Source organism: Herpailurus yagouaroundi, unplaced genomic scaffold (assembly GCF_014898765.1).
Source record: "Herpailurus yagouaroundi ecotype Mexico unplaced genomic scaffold, PumYag 28, whole genome shotgun sequence".
NCBI lineage: Eukaryota > Metazoa > Chordata > Mammalia > Carnivora > Felidae > Herpailurus > Herpailurus yagouaroundi.
This window is the reverse complement of record NW_024412376.1, coordinates 123,832,035-123,857,872: the sequence shown is the minus strand read 5'-3', so window position 1 is coordinate 123,857,872 and position 25,838 is coordinate 123,832,035. Positions and strand designations below refer to the sequence as shown.

The following is a 25,838-nucleotide window of genomic DNA, read 5'->3' as shown; positions in this document are numbered from 1 at the left end:
TTGCTTTATTAATTTTCTTTTGGATTATTCATTATAGTGTATAGAAATGTCTTAATCAAATTTCAAGCTCACTATGTCCTGCAGATAATTTCAATCTAGTCTTTTATTTTTTTAAACTAATAATCATAATTGTTTTGGAACCCATTTCTGATCATTCTGATAACAAAAGTCTCTACAGGTCTGTTTTGTTGGTTCATGTTCATGGTGCCCTGTTTCCTTGTGTGCTTGGTTACTTTTGACTGATTTCCGTTTGCTGTCCTTGAGAACTTACCTGAGGGAATTGTTCGAGGTCTAAGATAAAGATATATTCCTCTACAGAGGAGTTTTTATTTCTTCTAGTCATGTATAGACACTGAGGTATTTTTACGTGTGTATGTATATACGTATATGACTAATATATATCAAATTCATAATTTGAGGTTTGCTAGACCACCCAGACAATATAATTTAGGTTGTAATCCATGTGATTTCTGTATTGGGCCACAACTTCTTGGGAACAGGTATTATTCCCTTTCTTTTTCTCCCCTGTTTCACTAAGCATCAAGACAACTTTCCCTGAATTCTCCTGAACATGAGTTTATCTCTTGTTCATACTATTAGTCTTCCATACTTTCGTGGACAATACCCCTTTGGTTCCTTCTCTGTGGATTACACCCGGGACCAAAACACAAACTGCTAATGCCTTCAGGGTAAAAGAGGTTTTGGAGTTCTGGAAATCCATTTACCTGGTTTTCCAGTTTCCCTTCAACTTTGGTCTCATAGTTTCTTAGCATCATATCCTACTATCGTAGTTTCTTACTCCTTGATGCTTTTAAGGAAATATGTTTTACGTGTTAGCCAGTATTTTTACTTGTACGCAGAGGGAGAGTTGGTCCAAATAATCTAGCTCACTATTACCAAAAATTCCAGCAATACCTTATTAAAAAAACTCCATCTGTACTTGACATCCCCTACCATCTTCTCTTTTCTCCTTCATAGTTAAACTTCTTGAAACAATTGTCTATATAAACTATAACCACTCCCACTTCCCATTAACTCTTCAACCCACTCCAAAGTTAGCTTTTGCTTCTAATACTACCAAAAGTGCTCTAGATAATGTCACCTACAAGCACCATCTTGTTGATTTTTATGAATATTCATTGTATTTGATCTCTTAAGCAGAATTGGAGAGACTGTCTCATTCCTTTCTTGTTAAAATGGCCTTTCTTGATATTCATGATACCACATTCTTATGGTTTTATGTATACCTTTCTGCTCTTCCTTAACTGATCTAGGAGTTCATCACAATGGGATTTAACAGTAAATGCTCTTTAATTTATTCTTCTCTTCAGTTTTAGGAATTATCTATGAAATTTCTTCTAGTAGAAATAGGTACCACAATCTCTGTGTTAAAACTACTGTGGCATTTATCATACCACAAATGGTTATATCTGTCTCCCTCTTATTCCCCCATACTAAGCTCTTTTAGAGTAAGTCCAGAACTAAACATAAACACTGAATAACTGGATGTCGAGTAAATTGATGAATAAATGAACAAAGGTTAACGTGCTGTTAACTTCACTCAATTATATTTTGGCTAATTTCTTGAAGAGCAGGTATAAATCCAGACAGATTCACAACGTTTTTACAGATTGGATAAAATGTATTTGCTACGAATCTATTATTAACACAAAAGGACTATTCATTAAAAATTATGTGTAATTTATGTTCAAAATATTCTAATAACTTACACAGTATATGCAAATAAAAATAAAATATGCAAAACAAGAGAAATTACAGTGGTTTTAATTTGGGGGAGCAGGTGGGAAGAAGCTGTTTCTGAAAGTCAGAAAGTGAGAATTTTACTCTGATAAAAGAAGAAACAAAGGCACAGGCTTCGGTTTAATAAGTAAGCGTTAGAGGAGCAGCCTTCTAAGGAATAAATGGAAGCCTAACAGAGCTTTTTGCAATCAAGTAGGAGAAACTCCAGGGACAGCTGGTCTTTCTTGAGACAGATGCAACTCCTGGGTTTCCGTTCTGATCTTTTTTTAAGGTAGCGGAGCAGAATACTTAAACTGAATTACACTTGGGCTACAGTTGCTGGTCTATTTCTCAAGTGAGAAATAGGGCAGCAGTTAAGATTTCCAGGATGCAGGCGTAAAATTCAATCCCAAACAACTCTAAAAACTTCTTCCAGAGACAAACGAAAGTCTTGAGCGTTGAGAAATGGTATTCTCCTGGGGGTCAGATCTTGACAGAGACAGAGACGCACACAAAACGTAGCCCTTGCCGGAACAAACGTTAGAACCCACCCGATGTGGGCCTCCCTCCCTGTTGGTGCTCACTCTAGGTTTAGCCGGGGACCCCTGTGCGTGCCCACCTGCATGGTGTTCCCCTTCGCTCGTCACGTGGCGGCGGTGTCTTCCTGACACCCCAAGTCTCCTTCAGGTTGCAGGCGAGCCCGCCAAAGGCCTAGCCGTTTCCACCGCCCGGAAGAGGGGGCAGGAGGGGGAGGGGAGAACAAGGGCCTCCTTCGCTGGTGCACCCAGCGCGGCTCTGTTGCCGGGCAACGTGGAGGCGTGGCCTAGGGGCTGGCTGTGAGAATGCACCAGGTCCTGCCTGGGGCCTGTGTACTGAGTGGTGCCTTACCTGTTAGTACTGGTGCTCATATTCCTCCCATCCCTCCTTCCACTACCACCAAATCGGCACGTTGTCTCAGAGCCTCTGGCACCCTTCAGCTCCTGAGTCCTGTCTTCATGAAGAAAGAACCAAATCCTGGGGAGAGAACCCTTCAGAGGAGCCCATAGACTATATTTGGATGGATTTTAGGGGACCACTAGCTCACAGACCCCAATTGTGCATCATTTCGTCGAATGCCTAGGTTTGTGTTGGGGGTCTTGGGCGTTTAGGACCAGAGCTTTCATCAGATTCTCAAATGGTTCTCCACCCCTATCTAAAAACCCACTGTCTTAGAAGACAGGAGTTCTGACTTTACGTAGAAAGCCTAGACAGGTGGATTCCTTGGTGGTTAGGTTAAGGAAAGGGTGTTTACTGGTAGCTGCCAGGAACGTGAGGAAAACATTTGATATTATCACCAAATAAGGTTATATACATGGTCACAGAGATATACTGGTAGGATTTGGAAAAGAAGAAAAAAATGTTTTTAGTGACACAATTTTAAACTCGGGTTCACTATTAGACTGCTCCACCTGTAGTGCCCAGTTAATATTTAATGAAAATCCTATACTCCTGGTAGCCTATATGTTTTGTTGTGTTTGTATATAAAATATTAATTTGTTAAATATAAAATATTGTAGAACATCCCACAATTTTTGTAACCATGTTTTGGTATTTTTTCTTCTTCTTCCTTTTTCTTTATATCCTGGGAACCCTAAAATGTAAATAACCTAAGTCTCTCTGTATTTCTGAGAGGCCTGAGGAACTGCTGCTTAAATTAATATTCAACTGGTTTTATTTTGACCATCCAAGACCCTAGCTAGTTGAGTTACTAATCCTCCCTATTCTAGAGTCACCCTCCTCTAACCAGCCAGCCTGCTTTGTGGTGGAGGAGGTTATCCAAGAGGGAAGTGAGAAGGGAAAAACCCAGGGGAACCTGAATGGAAATAATCTCAACCTCCATCTGAGGTTAATTCTGTGTCCAATAAGCACTAATTTGATGTAAAATGTTTTCCAAGTGTGTTCATGATCCTCTACTGGTGACACTGTTTTCTTTCTGGTAATGGATGACACTGGTTGCCTTTCAGATGTTGCAGAGTGAAATGACTTATTTTGAGATAAGTTGAACACTACTCGTTGGTAGATAAAGCTAACCCCCTGATATGTTTGTAGTAATCAGATATTTATTTTACAGCAGATAAATCAGAACTTGCTTATTGGACTATTTGATGGATCATGGCCAACTTCAACTAGTGTAGTTTTAGTTGGTATTCACATTCTAAGAGAGTAAGTTACTGGACACTATGGTATTATAAGAGTTGGTGACTTTGTCACTGATGAAATCCAAATAGGATAAACTAAAACAGCTCATTAAAAGTCAGCTCTCTTCTGAGTGCCTTTAATAAAAATAACAAAAGAGCATGTGTATCAGTACAGTTGACTCTGAATAACACAGGGGTTAGGAGGGTCCTCCCATGCATCAAAATCCTAGCACAACTTTTGACCCTCCCCAAACTTGACTACTAATAGCCTACTGCTGACCAGATGCCTTACCAATAACATAATCCATTAACACATATTTTGTATGTTATATGTAATATATGCTGTATTCTTACAATAAAGTGAACTACAGAAAGTGTTATTAACAAAATAATAAGAGAAAATACATTTACATTACTGTACTGTATTTTTTGAAAAAGTCCTTGTATAAGTGGACCTTGCAGTTCAAACCCATGTTGTTCAAGGGTCAACTGTACTGTCAAAAGCTGCAGGGATCTGGGGCGCCTGGGTGGCGCAGTCGGTTAAGCGTCCGACTTCAGCCAGGTCACGATCTCACGGTCCGTGAGTTCGAGCCCCGCATCGGGCTCTGGGCTGATGGCTCAGAGCCTGGAGCCTGTTTCCGATTCTGTGTCTCCCTCTCTCTCTGCCCCTCCCCCGTTCATGCTCTGTCTCTCTGTCCCAAAAATAAATAAACGTTGAAAAAAATTAAAAAAAAAAAAAAGCTGCAGGGATCTAAGGAACATCATTATGTACAGCTTTATTATCTAAGAAAAAAATATTTTAAGATGTTTTTAAAATTGTTGACAAATTAAACATTTTATAATCTCAACCAACTTTTATTGAGAATGTTTACAACACAGGGATTGTCAAATACAGTAAGTTTAGCAAGGATTGTTTTTGAGAAGAAAACAAAATGTCAACATTTTGCTGCTTCTGTGGAAAATTGTTGGTCCTGTATAAAAACAAAAATTAAGTTTAGAGTCAAGTATAAATGAGTCTGTGAAGGAGGGTAGGCAATGTTAGCATACAGACATTTCTATAAATATTTCTTCATGTATGATAAAATTGACATCAGGGCCATTTCTCAGCTATTCTTCAGTCTGTATAGTTTTAGTTATTAATCTCTCTCTGATAGAACACTCGTTCTATGTGTCTGTATTTCCCAAAACTTTATACAGTATTTAACTATATAAAAGTTTCCTAAAGCTCATTGATGCCAGTAAGATCTAAGAATAAAATATTTTAATATTTGCACAGTTATTCCTTATTTATTTATTTCCTTTTGTATGTGCAATTAAATCAAATCCCATTTTATGTCTAACCATTTTTTAAAATGTCTAACCATTTTCTAAGTAAATAGAAGTCATCAAGACAGAGAAAGATCTCAGATAATCAGATGAAAAAAAAACAAAAAATGACTATTGAGCTGTTTATTACAAAATACAATGAAATCTTAAGTTAGTCTGTGTAAACCCTAATCTTGAAAACAACCCAAATAAAGCAATTTTTGTCAAATTCAGAGAGAATTTTTAACTAAATTAACCAAATCATGGATTAATTTCCATTTCACATTTGTGAAGACTCTACCACTTGGTTTGGTGTTAACAATCACAGACATTTTTTTCAATTAGTATTAAACTATTTTTTGTCCACATTTTGTAAATATCTCTATCTTTATAATATTATAAAGCATAGCTTCTTTTCCATTGACCCTTTGGTCTTAGCTCCTTAAAAAAATAAAAAATTAAGAATTTATTTGCTCAGGGGCACCTGGGTGGCTCAGTCAGTTAAGCATCTGACTTCAGCTCAGGTCATGATCTTATAGTTCTGAGTTGGAGCCCCATGTCAGGCTCTGTGCTGACAGCTCAGAGCCTGGAGCCTGCTTCAGATTCTGTGTCTTCCTTTCTCTCTCTGCCCCTCCCCTGCTCACACACAAATACTCTCTCTCTCTCTCTCTCTCTCTCTCTCAAAAATAAATAAACCTTAAAAAAAATTTTTTAAAAGAATATATTTGCTTATATTTCTGATGTGAATATAACAGGCCTTTGCTAAAATAGGAATTAATGCCAAATATAGTCCAAAAATTTAAGTTCCTAATTTTGCCCCATGAGCACATTAAAATTTTCTTCACTTTTTCAATATTTGTCTCTTTTATTTCTTTCTTATGTACTGAATTGGCTAATGCATAAGAACTACATTAAATAAGAGGTAACAGAGCATCCCTGTTTTGTTCCTGACATTTCAATAGAAATTCTTCAAAGTGTTTTACTATCAAGACTGCTACTGACTTTGAGACCATTATATAAATAATGTTAATAAAGATTCATCTCTTTCTAGAAGATGTTCTTTTAAAACATCAGAAATTGGGAACGCCTGAATGGCTCAGTTGGTTGAGCGTCTGATTCTTGATTTTGGCTCAGGTTATGATCCCAGGGTTGTGGGATTGGGCTCCATGCTAAGCGTGAAGCCTGCTTAAGATTCTCTCTCTCTCTCTCTCTCTCTCTCTCTCTCTCTGTCCTCTCCCAGCTTGTGCATGAGCTCTCTCTCTCCATCTCTCTAAAATTAAAAAAAAAATGGACAAAAATAAAATAAAACATCAGAAATTGATGTGGAATTTTGAGATGATTAAATAATTTTTCTTCTAATGGTGAACATATTGTAAAAGAATTCCTGATGTTGAACCATCCTGAGTTGTTGGAACAAACTTCACTTTTTTGGAGTTATATAATTTTTAAAATATATGGCTGAATACAATTTACTAGTATTTCTTTAACATTTTTGTATTGATATTTATAAATAGGATTGACCTATAGTTTCTTTTTATATACTACTTTTATAAGGTTTTGGTATTAGTATTTGCTGGCTTCATAAAAAATATTTTGAGATTTTCTTCCATCGCTGAGCTGTAAAAGTTCAAAATCCGTTGGTCTAGTACTTTTGAGCAGGGAGTTTCTAGATAATGTTTTCAATTTTTTCCAATGGCCATTAGTCTGTTCAGATTTTTTTTCTTTCTTCTGAAGACAATTTTGGTAGTATCTACCTTACCAGACAATCCTCCATTTTATTCAGGTTTTCAAATGGGTAGGCACAAGATTTGCAAAGTACTCTCTTATGGTTTCCATTTCTTCTATATCTGTTTTAATTTCCTTACTTTCATTTGTATTTTTGCATGTTTATGGTTTCTCCTTTTTTTTCTTGATTAGGGTGGGCCAGTTAGGCTAGTTTATTTTATTTTATGCAAATAATCAGATTTTGCTTTACCAATTATTCTGTTTTACTATTTTATAATTTATTAATTTCATTTTTCATTTTATAATTTTCTTCCTTTTGCTCTCCTGAGGTTCACCTTGTTGTTGTTTTTTAACTTTTTAAAGTAAATCCTTAATTCACTCGTTCTTTCTTGCTTGACAGTATTTAAAGCCTTGTATTTTCTACTGAATATGGCTTTGGCAGAGCCCCATAAGTTTTAACATGCAGTGTTTTTATTATCTCTTTATTTTCTAGATATTGTAAATTTTTTGGTATTATCTTCATTAGTTAGAAATAGTACATTTTGATTTTTGTTTTCATGAGAAAGTATTAAGAAATTTAATATTCTTAAGCTAACTATGTATTTAAGGGTTGAGATGGTGATATGAAAAATATATTTGCAAAAACATGCTAAGCACAAAATCTGCATTTAAGATTATGTAAAGTTAATAGAATATACTTTTATTTGCATGGTGTAAATTTATCAACCTGCATTGGGTTTAATTTCAAAATTCACAGCCTAATAAGATACTAGGATTAACAAATTTATTAAATATGTAGGGCTATCCAATAGCTATGAAATGTCTACTATATCTCCAACATTGATGTGGAAAACTGAGTCCCAAAGTAGAAGTCATGCTCTCATGTCTTCCCACATTTTCTTAGTTCTCTAGAAATGGTAAATTACAGCTTTTAAAAAGAATCTTTGAATACAGGTCACTTGGAAGACAGAAATGCATTCAGTCTGTAAGTTCTGGCCCATTATGGTGGACACTGATCATCACAATAAGAGACAACCTCTGACATATTACTTGCCCAATAAATGATGATAAGGTCAATGTCTCTGAAACAGTGAGGACTATTGTGGTATAGTCTTCATATGAAAATGTTGGGGTTCAGGGGGGAATGGTCAGGAAAAAATTCTTGAGGCATCTTTTGTGCAAAAAAGGGGGTTTCATTCAAACACCGACAGGACCCGTGAGCAGAAAAGGCTGCATTGCAGACGTGAGGAGTGGCTGATTATATACTTTCAAATTGGGAGGGGGCTAGGGGTAGCGTAAGTCTCTAAGGAATTTGGAAGCAAGATTTCCAGGACCTTGAGGGGCTAGCTGTTGTTAGGAAGAGGTCATTTATTACTGTCTAGTAAAACCTTAATCATGAGACCCTTCAGATGTATATCAGGGGGCCATATGCTTGGAGTATGGTCGCTAACATATATGTCTGGAGGGGGTAGAGATGAAGAAAATTTCTAAAGGAATTTTTTTATGTTAAAGGAGACTTACAGGATCCTGGAAGTGAGGTTAATGTTAAGCTAAGATTCTCTTTTGCCTTTAGCAAAGTATTGACATTGAGGCAGTTGAGTTCCTAGAAGAAGGTCACTCTGCCTGTCTCAAGGACTTGTCAGTGGGCTCTAAGTTGTAAGGAAATTTAACTTTTTCTTTTGCCTTTGTTCCCTACATCAGTCTGAGGAACACATGGCAGCATATCTGTCCCTCAAATAGGGACATTTTCCATCATATAAAGTCCCCACGGCCCCTATAATTGTATGTGCATTATTAATATTAATATTATTAATGTTAATGTGCACACACAATCAAGTAATAGAAATATACTGATCAAAGCTTAATTTGTGAATATCTGAAAATGACAGAAATTTTCAAACTGGGTTGAATTGTGAAGCACATACCATTTTAAATGTAACCTTCTGACCTTCTTCCATTGCGTGGCTAGAAAATAATAAATTAGAAATAAATCAGTAAACTAAGGAATGAAGTTAATTTTCATACAAAGCAACCTAATGATTTCGACGGGTATTATTATTTCTTCTTTTATCTAGTTTGCTCATCTTTCCATCCGTTCTCCACTTCATTGTTAGAGTTAGTTTCCAAAATGCAAATCTTACCATATAGCTCTTCTTAACTTAATAATAAAGTTGAAATTCCTTAGTTAATTATTTCACTAGTTAATTCATGTTGATTCTTCAAATTCAGCTTTTAAAACCTTCTCTGTACCTCCTCCACTCTCTGACCTGGGTTAAGTGCATTTCTTTTAGAAACCACAGCCCTGTGGGCACCTGTGGGCTCAGTAGGTTAAGCATCCAACTCTTGATGTTGGCCCAGGTCATGATCTCAAGGCATGGTTAGTGAGTTTGAACCCTGAGCTGGTCTCTACACTGACAGCACAGAGCCTTCTTGGGATTGTCTCTCCCTTTCTCTGTCTCTGGCTCTGTCTCTCTCTCTCTCAAAACAAATTAATTGATTAAAAAAGAAAAGAAAAGAAAAGGATATGAAAGAAAAGAAAAATAACCCACAGCCCCTGAATTGAAGGTGCATTTAACATAGTAATTTGTATTTGTTTATTTATCAGTTTCCTGTATTAAGCTGTAAACTCTTAGAGTATAAGATGGAATCCTATCTATCTGCATACTTCTAACCTTTGGAACATTGCCCAGCACCCAGTAGAAATTCAAAATATAGGTGCTAAATAAATGAATAAAAAAACATCTCTGGTAATGTAGTAAGGATACAAACATTTTTTTGGCAAGTGTAACTACTTAGAAAGAAACTCACATTTCACAGACAATTTGGACATACAAAACACTAAATACAATTACAAAGTTTTTCTACTTACAACCTCTAATATAGTTGATTGTTTTCTTTTAAAAACATGAAAATAGTCATAATTCTTCCAGTATCTCCTGAATCAAATACTTAGTAAATATTTCTTTGGAACTTAAGGAATAATGCATCTTTAAGATACTCATTTTCTGCACACGAAATTTTATAGAACTAAACTGTTTAATGGGTGAAATTTGGGGTATTTACAAACATGCGGAGTGGATTAAAGAAAAGATCAGAGATACCATAACATTAAAACAATACGGTGGTGGAAGAAGTTAACCTCAGACTATAATACCTGATGTCAGATATCTATAAACAAACTTCAACTTAGTGTAAATAAATGCACAGGGTATTTTTCAATTTTAATATTGAATGCTTTTTTTTGAATACAGTATTTGCATACCCTGAATAAAAACTGTCTCCGAACTTGGCTTGCAATAGGACCTTGGAATTCTTCCTGGAAGAGAAAATGAGGGCATTACAAATCAACTAACAGTAAAAATACGTGAAAATTCTTCTTGAGAGTATAGTGAAGCTCAAAGGTATTTTCAACGATCATAATTAGACAAAGAGGGAATCAAGGGCTTGAGTACATAATTCATACCAATAAGTAATCTTTGTATGTATACCTGAAGAATTTTCAACTAGCAAAATTGCCAGGATGTTATATTTTAAAATAATTTCCTAGGGGTGGCTGGCTCAATTGGTAGAACGTGCCACTCTTGATCTCAGGGTCATGAGTTTGAGCCCCATGTTGGGAATAGAGTTTAGAGTTATTTAAAATTTTTTTTTAAATAACTAATAAAATAATTCCCTTATCAACATAATAGCTTCTAGGAAGTTCATCAGTTGTATGTATATTCATCGGTAAGTAGAATGAGAAATGACAGTTCATAGATAATTAACTATATTTAATTTTGTTTGAATGAAATATTTCCTTTAAAATACATACTGTATGTGCTAACACTTGAACAGGGAACATATAAAATGGAATTGTGTCAGAGCTAAAATACACTATATTTCTATAAGGAATTGAAATTAAAATTGAGGGACAACTTTGATAAACTATATTTATTCAATGAGACTTGAGTAGAGATTTTCCCAATATAACATATTCACAGATATTATAATGAAAAAAACACCAAATGGAAACAAACAAATTATTCAAAATGGGTATATTTTGAAGTACTTCTTTTCTTAAAACACTTCATTTTTAGGGGCGGCCGACTTCAGCTCCGGTCATGATCTCCCGTTTCACAAGTTCGAGCTCTGCATCCAGCTCTGTGCTGACAGCTCAGAGCCTGGAGCCTGCTTCAGATTCTATGTCTCCCTCTCTCTCTGTCCCTCCCCCACTCAAGCTCTGTCTCTCTCTCTCTCTCTCTGTCTCAAAAATAAATAAACATTAAAAAAATTTTTTAATTGCATTGTAAACAATGGCAAAAATATTTAACATTTTATGGTTTTCATAAAATTGGTTATTATAGCTTCCTATTTTCAACAATTTATTATAAAAGTGTCAGGATGGCAATCACTATGAAATCTGTCATCAAGACCTTTTAAAATTATTCTGTAATATAAGTATAATCATATATTTAAATTCTAAGAAACAGCCCTGACAGCTATTAATATTCTGAAATCCCTTATTGATTTGGGGTACCTGGATGGCTCAGTCAGAAGAGAATGTGACCCTTGATCTTGGGGTCATGAGTTCGAGCCCTACCCTGGGTGTAGAGATTACTCAAATAAATCAATAAACTTAAAATAAAAATAAATTCTGAAATACTTGCTTTAAAACAAATATATCTTAAATTCTTAATATTTTGTATCTAATTCTCATCCTGACTATAAACTCTCCAAACTACTTAATATTTAAAATATACTTATAGAGGGGCACCTGGGTGGCTCAGTCAGTTAAGCCACTGACTTTAGCTCAGGTCATGAACTTGTAGTTCGTGAGTTCGAGCCCCCATCAGGCTCTGTGCTACAGCTCAAAGCCTGGAGCCTGCTTCCCAATTCTGTGTCTCCCTCTCTCTGCCCCTTCCCCTCTTATGCATTCTCTCTCTCTCTCTCTCTCAGAAATACTAAATGAAGAAACTTTATTTTTTAAATGTTCACGTAGAAACTATATATTTATGTTTATATAAGAAAAGTTATATATATTAAAAATATATATATTTATATATTCTATATAAGACATATTCCATACAAGATTCTATATAGATATACATATCTATCTATATATTTATATATTCTACATATTAGAAATATATATATATATTATATAAGAAAAAAAGGCAGGGAAAAATGTAACTTAAATAGTGGCAAAATTTAAAATCTTCAAGCCCAAACACACAGGTCTTTTTAGTCTTATTATTTAGAGATAGAACTGCATATAAAAGAATTTGGGAAGTAGGGATAAAAAAGATGTAGGTTTGGAAGTGAGGATGTCTAGCAAAGAACATTTAAGAAAAGTGTTTGAATACACTAAGATCTGAAAACTCATTTTCTTTAAGAACACAAAACATTTCACTACCAAAAATCTGTTTTAAAATTAGGTGATATACGCTCACTTACTAGCATTGTCTTGGGAAAGATCTTTATTCTGAGTTGTTTCCCCTTTAGTAAACTGGGGACAAGAGTTGTGTATTAACAGAGTTGCGAAAAGAATAAACTGAGGTAATATAAGACTTAAAACTGTAATGCATCACAACAAAGTAAGGCATCACTTAAAATAATACCTAGAAACTTTTATCATCGAGAGAGTTAGGATTCCTTTTCAATGACAATAAAAATGCCACAATTTCTAGTTAAAAATGTGTTAAAAGTCAGTTGTATTCATCTTAAACATAGATACTGGATTTGGGCCATATTTTTAATTTGAAAAACCAAAGTGCCTGCATTTAATTTCTGATATATTTACTTCACGAGCCTTACTCTTCCTAACATTTTAAGACTTGGGTAGAAAGCTTACTGTCCTAGCCAGTTGCCAACCGCACACAGAGGGCAATGAATTGTCCTCCATCTTTTCTCCTATTTCCTACCTAGCGACTAGGCATGCTGCTGTGTCCTCCCTTCAAGAATAGGTCTCCTCCCTGGGAGGGTCACAGCCCCGGAAGGGAATCTAACCCCAGTTTTCCTCATTGGCCCCCAGCTTGAACCCAAAGGGACATAACATGGGGAGGGGGAACAGTTCTCTTCTTCCTGAGTGAAAACGGTTCTGCCAACAGACGCTCTTCCACAGGCCAACTGGGTGTTTATGTTGGGCTTAGCCTGAAAAGGAGGACCTTACAAACCACCACGACTGGGAATTACTGGTCCCACAAAGAGCAGCAAGGCAAGCATGCGGTCTGTGGTACGTACGTCCAGTCTGAATCTCTTCGTTCTTCTCTCATGCAGGTGAGGAACAAGCTGCAGTAACGGATGCACGACAGACGACTGAGAGACACGAACACACACACATGATGAGCACAAAAGCTTCTCGGCATTGAGCATAAAGACGGTTTCCTACTTGTTTGGTTTTGGTTTTGCTTTTACCCACTGTACTTGCTCCAGGCCAAAAAAGAACGAGAAAGGTGTTAGGTAATACAGCCCTTGGAGAGCACTTCAAAGAACCTGGAGAGTAAGCTAAGACACTGAATGAAATCTGGTAGCTCTATGCTACATTGAAGAACACTGTTCTTAGGGCGTCAGCTCCATCACCAGCTGCCAGCAAGGAGACCATCCACCTGCAATTCTCAGAGTCTGCCTGCTTCCAGACTTCACGCAAAAATGATTTGGACAGAGGAAACCTACTCTGTGAGAATCAGTTTTCCATTATGAAAATGTATATCTGGAAGATTCTCCTGTACACACATCTGGTCATCTCCTTTACAAAATATATATTTTGTTTAAAAGTGAACATATGGAACAAGACAACAGGGGACACAAAAGGTGACAAATGTGTCATCGAGAGTGAAAAATGTGACTAAGATACATTTTCTCAAAATGTAAAGATGCCAAGTGGAAGAAAACGAAAGTACATCCAAGACATGTAGTTACCTGAAACAGTTTCATTTTAAGGGCATGGCTTGAATTGAACCTTCTCACAAATATTAAATTCATTTTTCAAATGGATTACTTTAAACCCTACAGAATGGTTATTTGTTAATCAATTCAATCTGTATTTGGCCTAAAGCCAGTATAACCTAACTTTCAACTCCTCATACATAAGAATATTCCATATGCTATTTAAAACTGAGTTTAGGGGCGCCTGGGTGGCGCAGTCGGTTAAGCGTCCGACTTCAGCCAGGTCACGATCTCGCGGTCCGTGAGTTCGAGCCCCGCGTCGGGCTCTGGGCTGATGGCTCAGAGCCTGGAGCCTGTTTCCGATTCTGTGTCTCCCTCTCTCTCTGCCCCTCCCCCGTTCATGCTCTGTCTCTCTCTGTCCCAAAAATAAATAAACGTTGAAAAAAAAAATTAAAAAAAATAAATAAATAAAACTGAGTTTATATTACAGTTATCTTTCCACAGCTCCTCATTCCCTAAATTGGTCCATGATAGTGAGTCACAATCACAGAAGGAATACTATAGTCAAACAATTATTATTAAGCACTCTAGATTAAAACACCAGAATAGCATTTTTAAAATCCATTCATATAAAAAGAAAAGCTACTACTAAAACTGCACAATTTAGAAGTAAACTGAATTCACGTTACTGGTATCCAGCTAATCTTAGTAAATTCTCACATTAAGAGCCTAGTTACAAATAAGGAGACCTGAGGAATAGAAGTGGATATTTCTATTAATGACATTTTCGGCAATCATCTTTTAAAATAATTCTTAAAATGACTTTGAATAAATCTGTTTTATCCTTGCACTAATTGATATCTAAAGCAATATGTTTTTCTTAATCATTTGCACTTTTTTTTTTTTTTGCCTCTAGAATGTAGATTTCATGACAGGAGGGGATCCTTTTTTAATTTTCTATTTTATTCACTGCTATATTCCTAGTACCTAGAGTTGTGCTTGGCACATAATAGATACTCAGTAAATAATTATTGAATGAATGAATAAATACATTTAAAACACATGTAGTTAAGATATAAAATAAATTAATGTATAATAAATATTAAATTCCATTTGTTTATCCACATATAAACTTCTAAAGTAAAAAACATGAATTTTGATCTAGCTTATTAGATAAACTGTAAAAACAGATTAAAAAAATACTAATGATTACTAATATGAAGTAATTCTACAACTTACCACAACATTTGAATTGCCCAACTTCCGTGTCTTCGAATAATGAAATAAGAACTGTTAAAAAAAAGTAGTGAGATTTACTATAGACAGTTACTGGTTTCTTTTATTTTTTAGTGTATATATTTATGGAAATCACCTTACCCTTTTGGTATTATCTTTTTCATCTGTTTCCTGTTGAGAAAAGAGAGAAATAAATATTCTATTATATGTAACATTATAAAATTATACATAAAATACTATATTATTATATTACACTACACTATAGTATATTATAGTATACTATAATATATGTAGTATAAAATTTGTAACATTATAAAATTATATCACATAATTTTTAAAAATATGTGACATGCTATATATAAACTATAATACTGAAATTGGTTAAACATATATTGCTCTAAAAATAAATGGGAAATTAATTGGATATTGTTTACAAATAAAGGTGTGAACAAAGTTCTCTACTATAGCATTATTCATAAGAGTAAAAAACCAGAAATATCCTAATAGTTCAACAATGGTGAAATGGAAAATTATGGTATGATCAATCACATGATAGAGTACTCAGAGAAAAAGACTCTAAGGAGTCATATCAAAATACAATACTTGTAGTAATAAGATTATGAGTTATTTTTGGGTTTTTTTTCCATAAACTTTTCTATAGTCCTCTCTCCCTCCAAAAATCTATTTTTTTTAAGAATGAGTCATATTTCTTTTTGTTGTTCCTTTTTGTTCTCATTTGCTTTTAATACAAAAAGAAATTCATGGATAAACACCATTGTCAATTCTTTTATCCTAATCAGGAAGAAAAGTCAATGAAATGTTTTGGAAAATAACACCACTAAAAACACCAAAAAAAAAAAAAATATATATATATACATATATATGTGTGTGTGTGTATATATATATATATATATATATATATATATATATACAGGAAACATTTATGCTTTCAAAATGTCAAGGTTTCTTTGAATTATTGTATGTGAAAGGTATATAAGTAAGAATGTACCAATGATCATAGTTAAATTAGGATTGCTAATGAAAAATGTAATTCTAGACCTGCCTCTCTTATCCTTATAAAGTAGTTTTAAAATAAATTCATCTATAATATACAGAATATAATCTGAAGTATGGTATACTTAAGCTATTTTTCAAGTTCCCAGCTCTCCCCGTTTCAGACCAAAAAGTTCTTCTAGATGAATCAAATAATTTTAATAAGAAACCAAGACATCACAGTAAGAATATAATTTTCAAACCGATACTGTCTATATATATAAATTCTTAATGTCCTTCTCTCTAGCAAAGTACAATGCCCTGACCTCCAAGCTGAGATACATCTGTTCTCCAATTCTAGTATGAGAAAAGGAGTCAAAATGACCCCAAATTTCTTTCATGAGAACTAGAGCACATCTTATGAGAGGGCTATATGATTTTCCAATTAGATGATTGTAAACCCCATTAATGTGAACACTAAATTCTCAGACACCTGAGAAACTTAAGTTTTTGTTTCTTATCCAAAACCAACTCATGATCTTCTTGGCTCTTCATGAAATGCTTCCTAAATCGGGTATATTTTCTTCCAGAAGGAATACCAAGGTATCACTGAGCAATTCTTTTTTTTTTTGCCTACAATTAAAACACTATTCCAACCTTACCTGGGGCTTTGGTAGAGTCCTCCTAATTGTGATGCAAAGCTCCTCCAGTGCATTGGATGCCTAATGAAAATGAAGATATATAGGCCAACCTTGTGCTTTAACAATATTTGCATAGAATATGTAACTGTCGAATATTAGGAGTGCAAGGATATTCCAACACCCAGAATAGATTCCTTCTCGTGTCCCATCAAAACTCTGTAGAAATCCCTTGGTTTCTTTCATGACAAAAACTTGGCTCCTACAAGTAAAACCTTCCTTCCAACCAGGGGGGGGGGGGGGGGGGGCGGGGAATGTTATGCACTGTATATATGCACTGATTAAGGCTTCCACGGTGGTCCAGATACATAGTTCTCTCATACTTTCTAAGAGTCCGTGAAATTGTATGACTGAGAGAAACTAGAACAGTGCCAAAAGAGGGATTATTCCTCCCAGCTTGTAGCAAAGTTTGAATCTACATGCCATAGCTGTGAGCTTCACTGAATATTACTCATTAGTGGCTAATTTGAAAATCCTGCAAGTGCTTGCAAACAATGGGAGTTGGAGGGAAAGAAGCCGCACATGGTGCACCTCATCGGAGTTACCACCCTTCCAGGCTGCTGACTGCACACCCCAGGATCAGGTTTTTCAAAGCATCTGAGCACAGAAGTAGGGCAGGGCTCCCTGTGGTTAGGAGCCGGCTGGGTGTGGTGAGGACTAACACAAATGGACAAGCAGGGGCGAAACCTGCTTTGCACAGAATTTAGCACACTAGAACCATGAACAATTGATTACTTAATGCATGTTAGAAGTAACAAGGAGCTGGAACAGTGTGGGGGGGAGCAATTTAATTCGTAGTTAAAAACGTGGGCTGTGGAGTTGAGCAGCCTGTCACTGCTCAAAGGCAGTGCAAGTTCCATTTCTACTCATTAGCTGTGTCACCTTGGGCTGGTTACCTAACCTCTCTAAACTTCAGTATCTTCAGCTATAAATCGGGGATGACAACATCACTGCAGAGAGTTCTTGGAAGGATTAAATGTAGGTAGAGCTCTTAGCACAGTGCCAGGTACATAGCAATTAGTTAACAATAATAGCATTAAAGAATGTGTGGCCTGTAAAGCTGGATTTACAACTGAAGTTACTCTTCATGTAGGAGATACGTCAGAAAGGATTATTTGGGGCCACCCATATCCTCACCCTTTGAACAACAGTGCATGTTTAACATGGTGGGCTGAAGTTAGGGATACAGATGGAGTCATGGATCAGCTTCTCTGAACATCCTCCCCAGCACATCAGAGGCCTGCTTTGTTCTCTTCCATGTGCTTGTCTGCCATGCAGATTGTTGGGATGTTTACTAATAATATGAAATGGCTCCTATTTCTGTAGTGCTTCACTAGCTTACAAAACACTTTCATACACCTAATTCACATTTTGTCCTTAAAATGCATCCGTGTGTTATGAAGGACAGGAATCGTTCTTCTCGTATGTAAAGGAAGTGAGGTTCTAAGAGACTATCATTTCCTCGATACCACACGTGGCTAATGGTTGGTCAAGTGTGGCCTGGGAGCTGGGTCGTCGGACCTGCAAGTATTCCCGTGTTTCACTGGCAATGACTGTGAAGCCTGTGACCAGGGAGTTGGATGAGAGAAAGAGTACGAACACTGATACACTCTTTCCCACGTTTTCCCTTCAGCGTTGGGTACATAGGTCACCCCATAAAAAATTCGGAAACAGATTCCTGAAACTTCCTTTTATGGCCCATTTAGAAATGTTATAAAATACAAAACAATAAAAAAATATATATCTGGTGGTGTCATGTGTCTCTTAACACACAAAAGAATAAATGTAGCGTCTCCCAAGAACACAGCTTTGAAGCCGGATGAGGCTTCGCAACAAGACCGAAGTTTGAAGGGAAAAGTTTTAAAACAAACTGTATTTTTTCCAGCCACCCTTCTCATGAAACCATTATTCCTGGAGCTACAACTATTCTTTAAGAGTTTTTCTTATACTAAATTTTTAATACTTTGTTTTTTATTTGTGAACCTTTATTTTCCATTTGGTAAAAATGTTTTGAAGCATTGTTCAGAAAATCATATAAATAATAAAATTATAACTAATGTGAAAAGAAGTGATTTTTAAATTTTTTTTAGTTTATTTATTTTGAGAGAGAGAGAGAGAGAGAGAGACGAGAGAGAGCAGGAGCGGGGGAGGGGTAGAGGGGCAGAGAGAGGGAGGGAGAGAGAGAATCCCAAGCAGTTCCACACTGTCAGCACAGAGTCTGATGTGGGGCTCAATCCCACAAACCATGAGATCATGACCTGAGCCAAAACCAAGAGCCAGACGTTTGACTGCGTCATCCGGGTACCCCGAAAAGTAGTGATTTTTAAAAATTGTTTTCGTGAATGTAAACGATGTCATAGTAAATTGACCAAGCTCTCTTCAAAAGGTACACAGTCTCCAAATCCAGTAGAAGCTTCATTTAGCTTCATGGTGTCTAGATGAGTGAGTGCTTTTAATTCATCCTTTTAGTACTGCAGAAATAGAAATGATTCTGAGGGTGTTCTTGAATTTTAAATACAATGCAAAAGCTTACGTGCTAATTAACACCCATCATATGTTATATGTCCATCAGTGCTTCTCCTATAATTTGAATTATTCATAAATGTCATCTCTTGTGATCCTGGTCTTGCTTTTTCATCTAATGCCACTAACTCCCTGCAAGTGACCCTCTGCAAACTGAGAAATGGATTGAGGAAGGAGAAATACAGCATTTCTCTACCTGGGCCGTGATGACATTCTGGAAGGACAAAGCATGGCACCTTAGCCAGACCATGTTGGTGTTATGCCCCAGGCACATTGCTGATTGTTCTGAAAGAGGATGAGCCAAGAGCCTCTCCTGAGCCCTCCTCTCCATCCAGGAAACTGTTGACACTGATGAAGAGAGAGTGAACGCTGAGCCTAACTCTGCTACACCTGTGCTGGAAGCAGAGCTGCAGACAGAACAGCAGTGTCCAGTCCAGTGGATGCTGTGTAAGGAGGACACGCTTATTTTCAACTCCTCACGCTTCGCGTGCAGGAGCTAGACTAGCACTCCTCACTCCCCAACCCTCTCTGAACTCTTTGCTGTGGGAAGGGGACAGTTACCTGAGAGGTAACTGAGTGGAGGAAACTGGGCACATTCAGCCCTTTCCTCTTAAAGAGCCAGCTGTCTGGCCAGCTGTTTTGGTTGAGTCTCTGCCCTGTGCCAGCAAACCCGACTGGTGGGGAGGCCTCAGGTCACTGTCTAACCCCAGTTTAATTCTGGGAATTAAATTCTGGAGTTAAAGTCTGGGAATTCTTAGCAAACACTCTGGGCATCAGATCTGAGGCCACATTCACAAATTGACTATTTTGAACTCCCCAAGTCTGATTTCACGTTCCTCTCTGCCTGGGTTTCAAACTCAACTGAGGGACAGTTGGGATATGAGCCTCCAAATGCAACCAGAGGCACATTATTTTTAATCTAACACAGAATTTGATTTTGAAATTAGCATTTTGATTTCCAAAATATGTGCATATTATCTGCAAATCTATTTTACTTAGAGACAAGTGCCCCAGCATGACCTTACAACATAAACTCCTAGAACTGATTATTGCCTGCGGATAATGTAATAATTTCTAAAGTGTTGACATGTTTAATAAGTCCATAAAGTAATGACGGGTCCAAAGGGAGAAATGGAGTGACAACTGCTTATGTTACTATAAAACATCTTCAAATGGAATTACCTGAGGCTGAGAATCAAGGGACAGGAAAGACGAACAGGCATCATCTATCTGTAGAAAATAAAAAATGCCAGTTACACCTTGGAAAAATAGACAGAAAAGAGCAGAAAATGGGAAGTGGATTTTACAAAGTCAAGTTACCTAGGTACCATTAATTTAAGTTCTGAGACAGTTCAGGACTCTGGATTTGGGCAGGAAGAGCCTGTTAAACTTTCTAAGGAAGTCCTGGAATTGGGATCTCCCCAAGATTTACCTCCAGCCACAGGGCTAAATGGTCCCCAAGGACAGTTGATAGGGATCGACAGAGAGTATACAGATGCTTCAAATACTGAGAGAAACACACTTTGGGTATTCAGCCTGAGAAACGCGAGCCAGCGATGAAGAAAGAATGGCCTCAAAATTAAGGAGCACCCTGTTATCATGTGGTTCTTTATCACGTAAGTCTAATCACATCATCTAAATGAACATGATAATAGAAGTGCTAAATGAAAAGTAGCTTGATACATAGCACCCAGAAAAAACTCTTACACAACAGCAATCTACTAGTTCTCTACCAAGAAGCCAGCATCAGGAAAGGATTCTATTTGCAATGAAGGTTTATTGGGGAATCAGTAAAGGTTTCACCACATTCTTTACATCTGTAAGGTGTCTCTCCAGTACAGACTGTCTTATGTCTATTTAGAATTGAGAACTGACTAAAGACTTTTCCAGATTTATTACATCTATATGGGTTTTTCCAACATGGATTCTCTGATGTTCAGCAAGATTGGGGGACTCATTAAAAGCTTTCCCACATTCATTACATTTATAAGGATTATCTCCAATATGGATACTCTCATGTGTAATAAGGTCTGAGCTTTCAGAAAAGATCTCCTTGCATTTATTACATTTATCATGGTTCTCTGGAAAGTGACTCCTCAGGTGTTTATTAACATTATTTGAGCCTTGGGGTCCCTGGGTGACTCAGTCTGTTAAGCATCTGAGTCTTGAGTTCAACTCAGGTCATGATCCCAGGGTTGTGGGATCGAGCCTCGCATTAGGCTCAGTGCGGAGCCTGCTTGGGAATTCTCTCCCCCCCCACCCTGCCCCCCCTCAATCTGTCCCTCCCCCTCATGCATTTTCTCTCTCTCTCTCTCTCTCTCAAAAAGAAAACAGATTTTGGAAACCCTTTAATCAGTGCTCAAACCTTATTTAATACTACGGAATTCATACTAGAGAGAAACCTTACAAATGTAAAGAATGTGGTAAAACCTTTAAGGACTTTTCAACCCTTACTCACCATTTCAGAGTTCACACTGAGGAGAAACCTTACAAATATAAAGAATGTGGCAAGTCTTTAGATGGAATTCACAACTTATTCACCATCATAGATACCATACAGGAGAGAAACCATAAAATGTAAAGAAAATGACAAAGCCTTTAACTGGAATTTAGTCATTATTCGGTATCCCCAAAGGCACACTAGATTCAAACCCTTGAAATGTGATGAAAGAGGAAAGACCTTTGTTGTAAATACACAGCTTAGAAAACACCAGAGTGCATAAAGGAATATAACTTTAGAGATATAAAAATTTAGAAAAGTATTTAGTTGAACATCAAATATCAATAAATGTCACGATTGACAGTAGAAAGCAGTAAGTCAGTGACTCCTTTCAGACATTACTTTAAGCCAGAGTATGAGAAGGAATATAAGTTAAATGCTTAGATACTGTATTTGCTAGCATGCTTCAAAAGATAAAGGGGATGGATTTTTGGACAGGTATAATTAATTACAACATGCTTTTTTATATTGACCTTATTTGACATTTGTAACTAGCAAATTTTAATGTATTTCTACTCTCAAATTACTTCATTGAAATACGTGTTTTCCCTAGTGGGTGTGGGAAATCATGTGATGATTGTTGCTGCATGAAAGATAATGTGACACTCTTCTTCCTGTGGTGGGATTCATGCATATCTGTTTTTCCTTTGAAGATTAAGGAAAATATAATATATATGAGGAAAATCTAAATGGAGATACTGTTTGTAGTTGACTTATAGCATTGATGGAAGTTACCATGAAATGGATGTTCACACAATCATCTGTGTTTTGTATAACTAAGGGACATTTTGAATTTTACAGATAAAATCTGATATCAAATGGTCTTTATGAAAAAAAGAGGTGGCAATACAATAAAATACTGTTGTATTTTTGTAATAGTAATAGTTAGAAGTAGAGAATGTTAGTTGTGGTAGCAATAAAGAAATCTTTACAGATTAAAAAAAAGGTTTATTGAACTACAGTTGACAGCTGTTCTCAGCCTTTATCTCTTTTTCTAAGAGAAAAACTGAAAGACTTTAAACTACTATAAGAGATTTATATTAATCACTAAACTAACTGTGCTGCAAAAGTTAAACACTAAGCTGGATGTCTGGAGTAGTTTATGGCATTTATTTCTTTGCTGGCCTTTTTAAATGGGACTGGAAAAAAACAGTACTGATTTGTGTCTGTCTGGGATGATTTAGGTTGAGTCCTATTTATGGTCAACATCTCAGAATTCTTTGCTGATCAGTTTAATTTAATTTCCATCATTATACTATACTGAAGGGGGAATAATCATACTCTTTGGTCATAATTCCTCATGCTCCTTACTGCTTCCAAGTGAACATGTACTTAAATATATGATTCTCTAATTTAGAGAATAACAAAGGCATACAGTATCATATAAGAGCAAAGGCTTAATGTCTCTCTCCTTTTATCCTCACAGAGCCTGCTATCTTCTCTAGATGCCACAAATATTTAGGAAATTGTTCTATTCCAGTCATTCCTTGTGCCCACCCACCTCCTCCCTCTTCCATGCCATACAAATACGGAATTATGACTACAAACACACACACACACAGTGATAAACTTCTTGAGGGCGGAGGTTATGCCATATCTAACTTGCCCAGAATAAGTGTTTGATAAATATTCTTTAATTAAATTGCATTGAACCTATGGAAAGAAAACAAAATAAAAAGAGAAGTCAACTGAGGGGAAAGGCAAAAAGGGGAAAGGCAAAAAGATACCTTTTTTAAAGCTTTGAATTGTGACCAATGCTTTAATATATTGCTTCCAAATGTTACTTAGTTTGCTAAGTTTGCTCAGTTACTTAGAGGGTAGGAGGAACGGGTTCCTCCAGTAACATTTTTGTGATACTTAGATAGCTGCAGATATCACATGCTCAAAGGCAAAGCTGTCCACCCGCAGACCAGGCTGCTGCGTGGGTGAGGTGCCCGGGTCCAAAAACAGCAAACTCTTGAACCTAAGGGCTGATGAATCAGTGCATCAATGTTGTTTGCATAAAAAATATCCGAATAAGAAAAAGAAAACACCAATTAATCAAATTGGGAGATAATTGCAAAGCTTTTCAATCTTTGTTCTCTTTTCTTTAAAAGGCACAGCAACATTGCTCACCCACTTTCCATTTGGATAAGCATTTATTCATTTTACTCAGCTTGTGGCCCTAATGGTTTTAAGTGCCACTAATTGCTTTTGAGAACTCTGCAAAATCCATTGACGAATCTGTTTGAAAATGGTTAGGTCTCTGTAAATGGTTTGAAAAGGATGTGTTTCTAGTGTCTGAAGAGCTCAGTAATTTTTAAAACCCCCAGAAGAAAAGTGCATGTTTTAGCATCTTAATTTCTTTAAATATCTTTTTCTATAAAAGAATCTATAGTGCTTTTACAACTCTATTTGAGGTTTCCCCCAGCTTTCTCATCTAAAATATTTTTTCAAAGATTTTCCACAGAAATATAGATAATTCCAAGCTAAAATAAATGTTTCTGTATTATACATTAATGTCTGTTGTCAAAATTATTCTTCATCTTGTTTATATGCCTCTAGCATGTATTTTGATACACTAAGGCAGAGAACATTATAATTGACTTTCTGAATTTTTATGCTATTAGAGATTACTTAGTACTTGGCACTTACTATCCATCTCATCTCTTCCTTTATGTATTTTGTTAGTGGTGGCTTAGGTGAACAGAATATTCTCCTCAGCTCTTAGTTCACAATCATCATTGAACCTGCTTTATTTATTTATTTAATTTATTTATTTATTTATTCTTTTATATTTCAATTTCCTACTCCTGTTTCATCCACTCGTGGGCAACTCTTCTTATGTATTTGATGTGTATCCTTCATTTGTTTATGTTCTTGAAAAATCTGTATTACTATTTGGTGTGCATGTATGGTGTTTCCTTATTTTTTCCATTTAACACTATACTTTGAGATCTATCCATGTTACTGGGGACATCTAGTATGTTGCTCCTAGCTGCTGTAGAATACTCTATAATGTGCATCTACACATGCATCTACAACACGCTTGTTGCCTATCCCGCTCCCCAGTGATAGACAGCGGGGTTTCCTCCAATTCTATTCAAGCAAAGCTGTAATCAACCTCCTCGTATTTATCCTCCACTTACGAATCTGTTGAAGTTATCTTTGGGCTATCTACCCAGGAGAGGGAATGCTAGATCATGGGGATATCTAGGTTGCTTTCCAGATGTCTCCACCAGTTGACACTCTCACCAATAATGCATGAGGTGTGTACAACCCACATCCTCGCTAACACTTGCCATTATCTAGATTTCAATTTTTTTTTGCCAATCTAAATGGGTAGAGAGTAACACTTTGTTGTTATCTTGATTTTCATTTCATTGTTACTAATGAATCTGAGCATCTCTTTACATGCTTATTGGCCTTTTAGGTTTCTTCTTTGTAAATTGTCTGTTCTATCCTTTGACAACTTTTGCCTTAGAGCCTTATCTTTATCCAATTGGTTTGATAGAGTTTCTTAGATAGTCTAGAAATTAATCCTTTGTCAGTTTTAGACATAGCCAACATCATTCAAAGGCTCTTCCTTTTTAAATGTAGTCCTTTTGAAAGAAATCTTTACTATCGTATTTTTGGCCTTATGATTTATATTGGAAATTTTGTGCGTTTTTTTAAAGTTTATTTATTTGGGAGAGAAAGAGACAGTGTAAATGGGGGAAGTGCAGAGAGAGAGAATCCCAAGCAGGCTCTACACTGTTAATGCAAATCTGTGAGATCATGACCTAAGCCAAAACTAACAGCTGAATGCTTAACCAACTGAGCCACCCAGGTGCCCCTGAAATTTTGTTTTAGAAGGCATTCCTGGCTCCTAGTTCACAAAGATATTTTCCTAATAGAAAAGATAGATTCTATTAACTCTATAATTTTACACTTTATATTTAGATCTTTAATCCACTTGGAGCCCACCTCTTAGGTGTTTTTTAATTGATGAATAATTGACATAAAATATTATATTAGTTTCAGGTGCACAACACAGTGGTTTGATATTTATATACATTACAAAATGTATATCATTACATTTATATACAGTACAATGGG

The 25,838-nt window shown here is 36.2% G+C and overlaps 2 protein-coding genes and 1 long non-coding RNA gene across 5 annotated transcripts in view; 1 reads left to right on the top strand and 2 right to left on the bottom strand.

Annotated features, from left to right (window-relative positions):
* The window catches only part of PDCL2 (phosducin like 2), a 36,144-nt gene extending 33,617 nt beyond the window's left edge, over positions 1-2,527 (bottom strand). For both annotated transcript variants that reach the window (XM_040483198.1, XM_040483205.1), the window contains exon 1: positions 2,360-2,527. In XM_040483198.1, coding sequence (XP_040339132.1) covers positions 2,360-2,365 — 6 coding nt within the window. In that variant the 5' untranslated portion in view covers positions 2,366-2,527. The remainder of the gene's footprint in view (positions 1-2,359) is intronic.
* LOC121035492 (uncharacterized) overlaps positions 1-13,919 on the top strand; it is a 54,764-nt gene extending 40,845 nt beyond the window's left edge. For both annotated transcript variants that reach the window (XR_005792919.1, XR_005792920.1), the window contains one exon: positions 13,203-13,919. This is a non-coding gene — a long non-coding RNA (uncharacterized LOC121035492). The remainder of the gene's footprint in view (positions 1-13,202) is intronic.
* The window catches only part of NMU (neuromedin U), a 37,066-nt gene continuing 16,006 nt past the window's right edge, over positions 4,779-25,838 (bottom strand). The window contains exons 3-10 of the mRNA XM_040483221.1: positions 20,444-20,491; positions 16,703-16,762; positions 15,189-15,218; positions 15,051-15,101; positions 13,167-13,241; positions 10,210-10,263; positions 8,873-8,912; positions 4,779-4,888 (exon numbers count right to left, since the gene is read on the bottom strand). Of these exons, the coding sequence (XP_040339155.1) occupies positions 8,877-8,912; positions 10,210-10,263; positions 13,167-13,241; positions 15,051-15,101; positions 15,189-15,218; positions 16,703-16,762; positions 20,444-20,491 (354 nt within the window). The 3' untranslated portion in view covers positions 4,779-4,888; positions 8,873-8,876. The remainder of the gene's footprint in view (positions 4,889-8,872; positions 8,913-10,209; positions 10,264-13,166; positions 13,242-15,050; positions 15,102-15,188; positions 15,219-16,702; positions 16,763-20,443; positions 20,492-25,838) is intronic.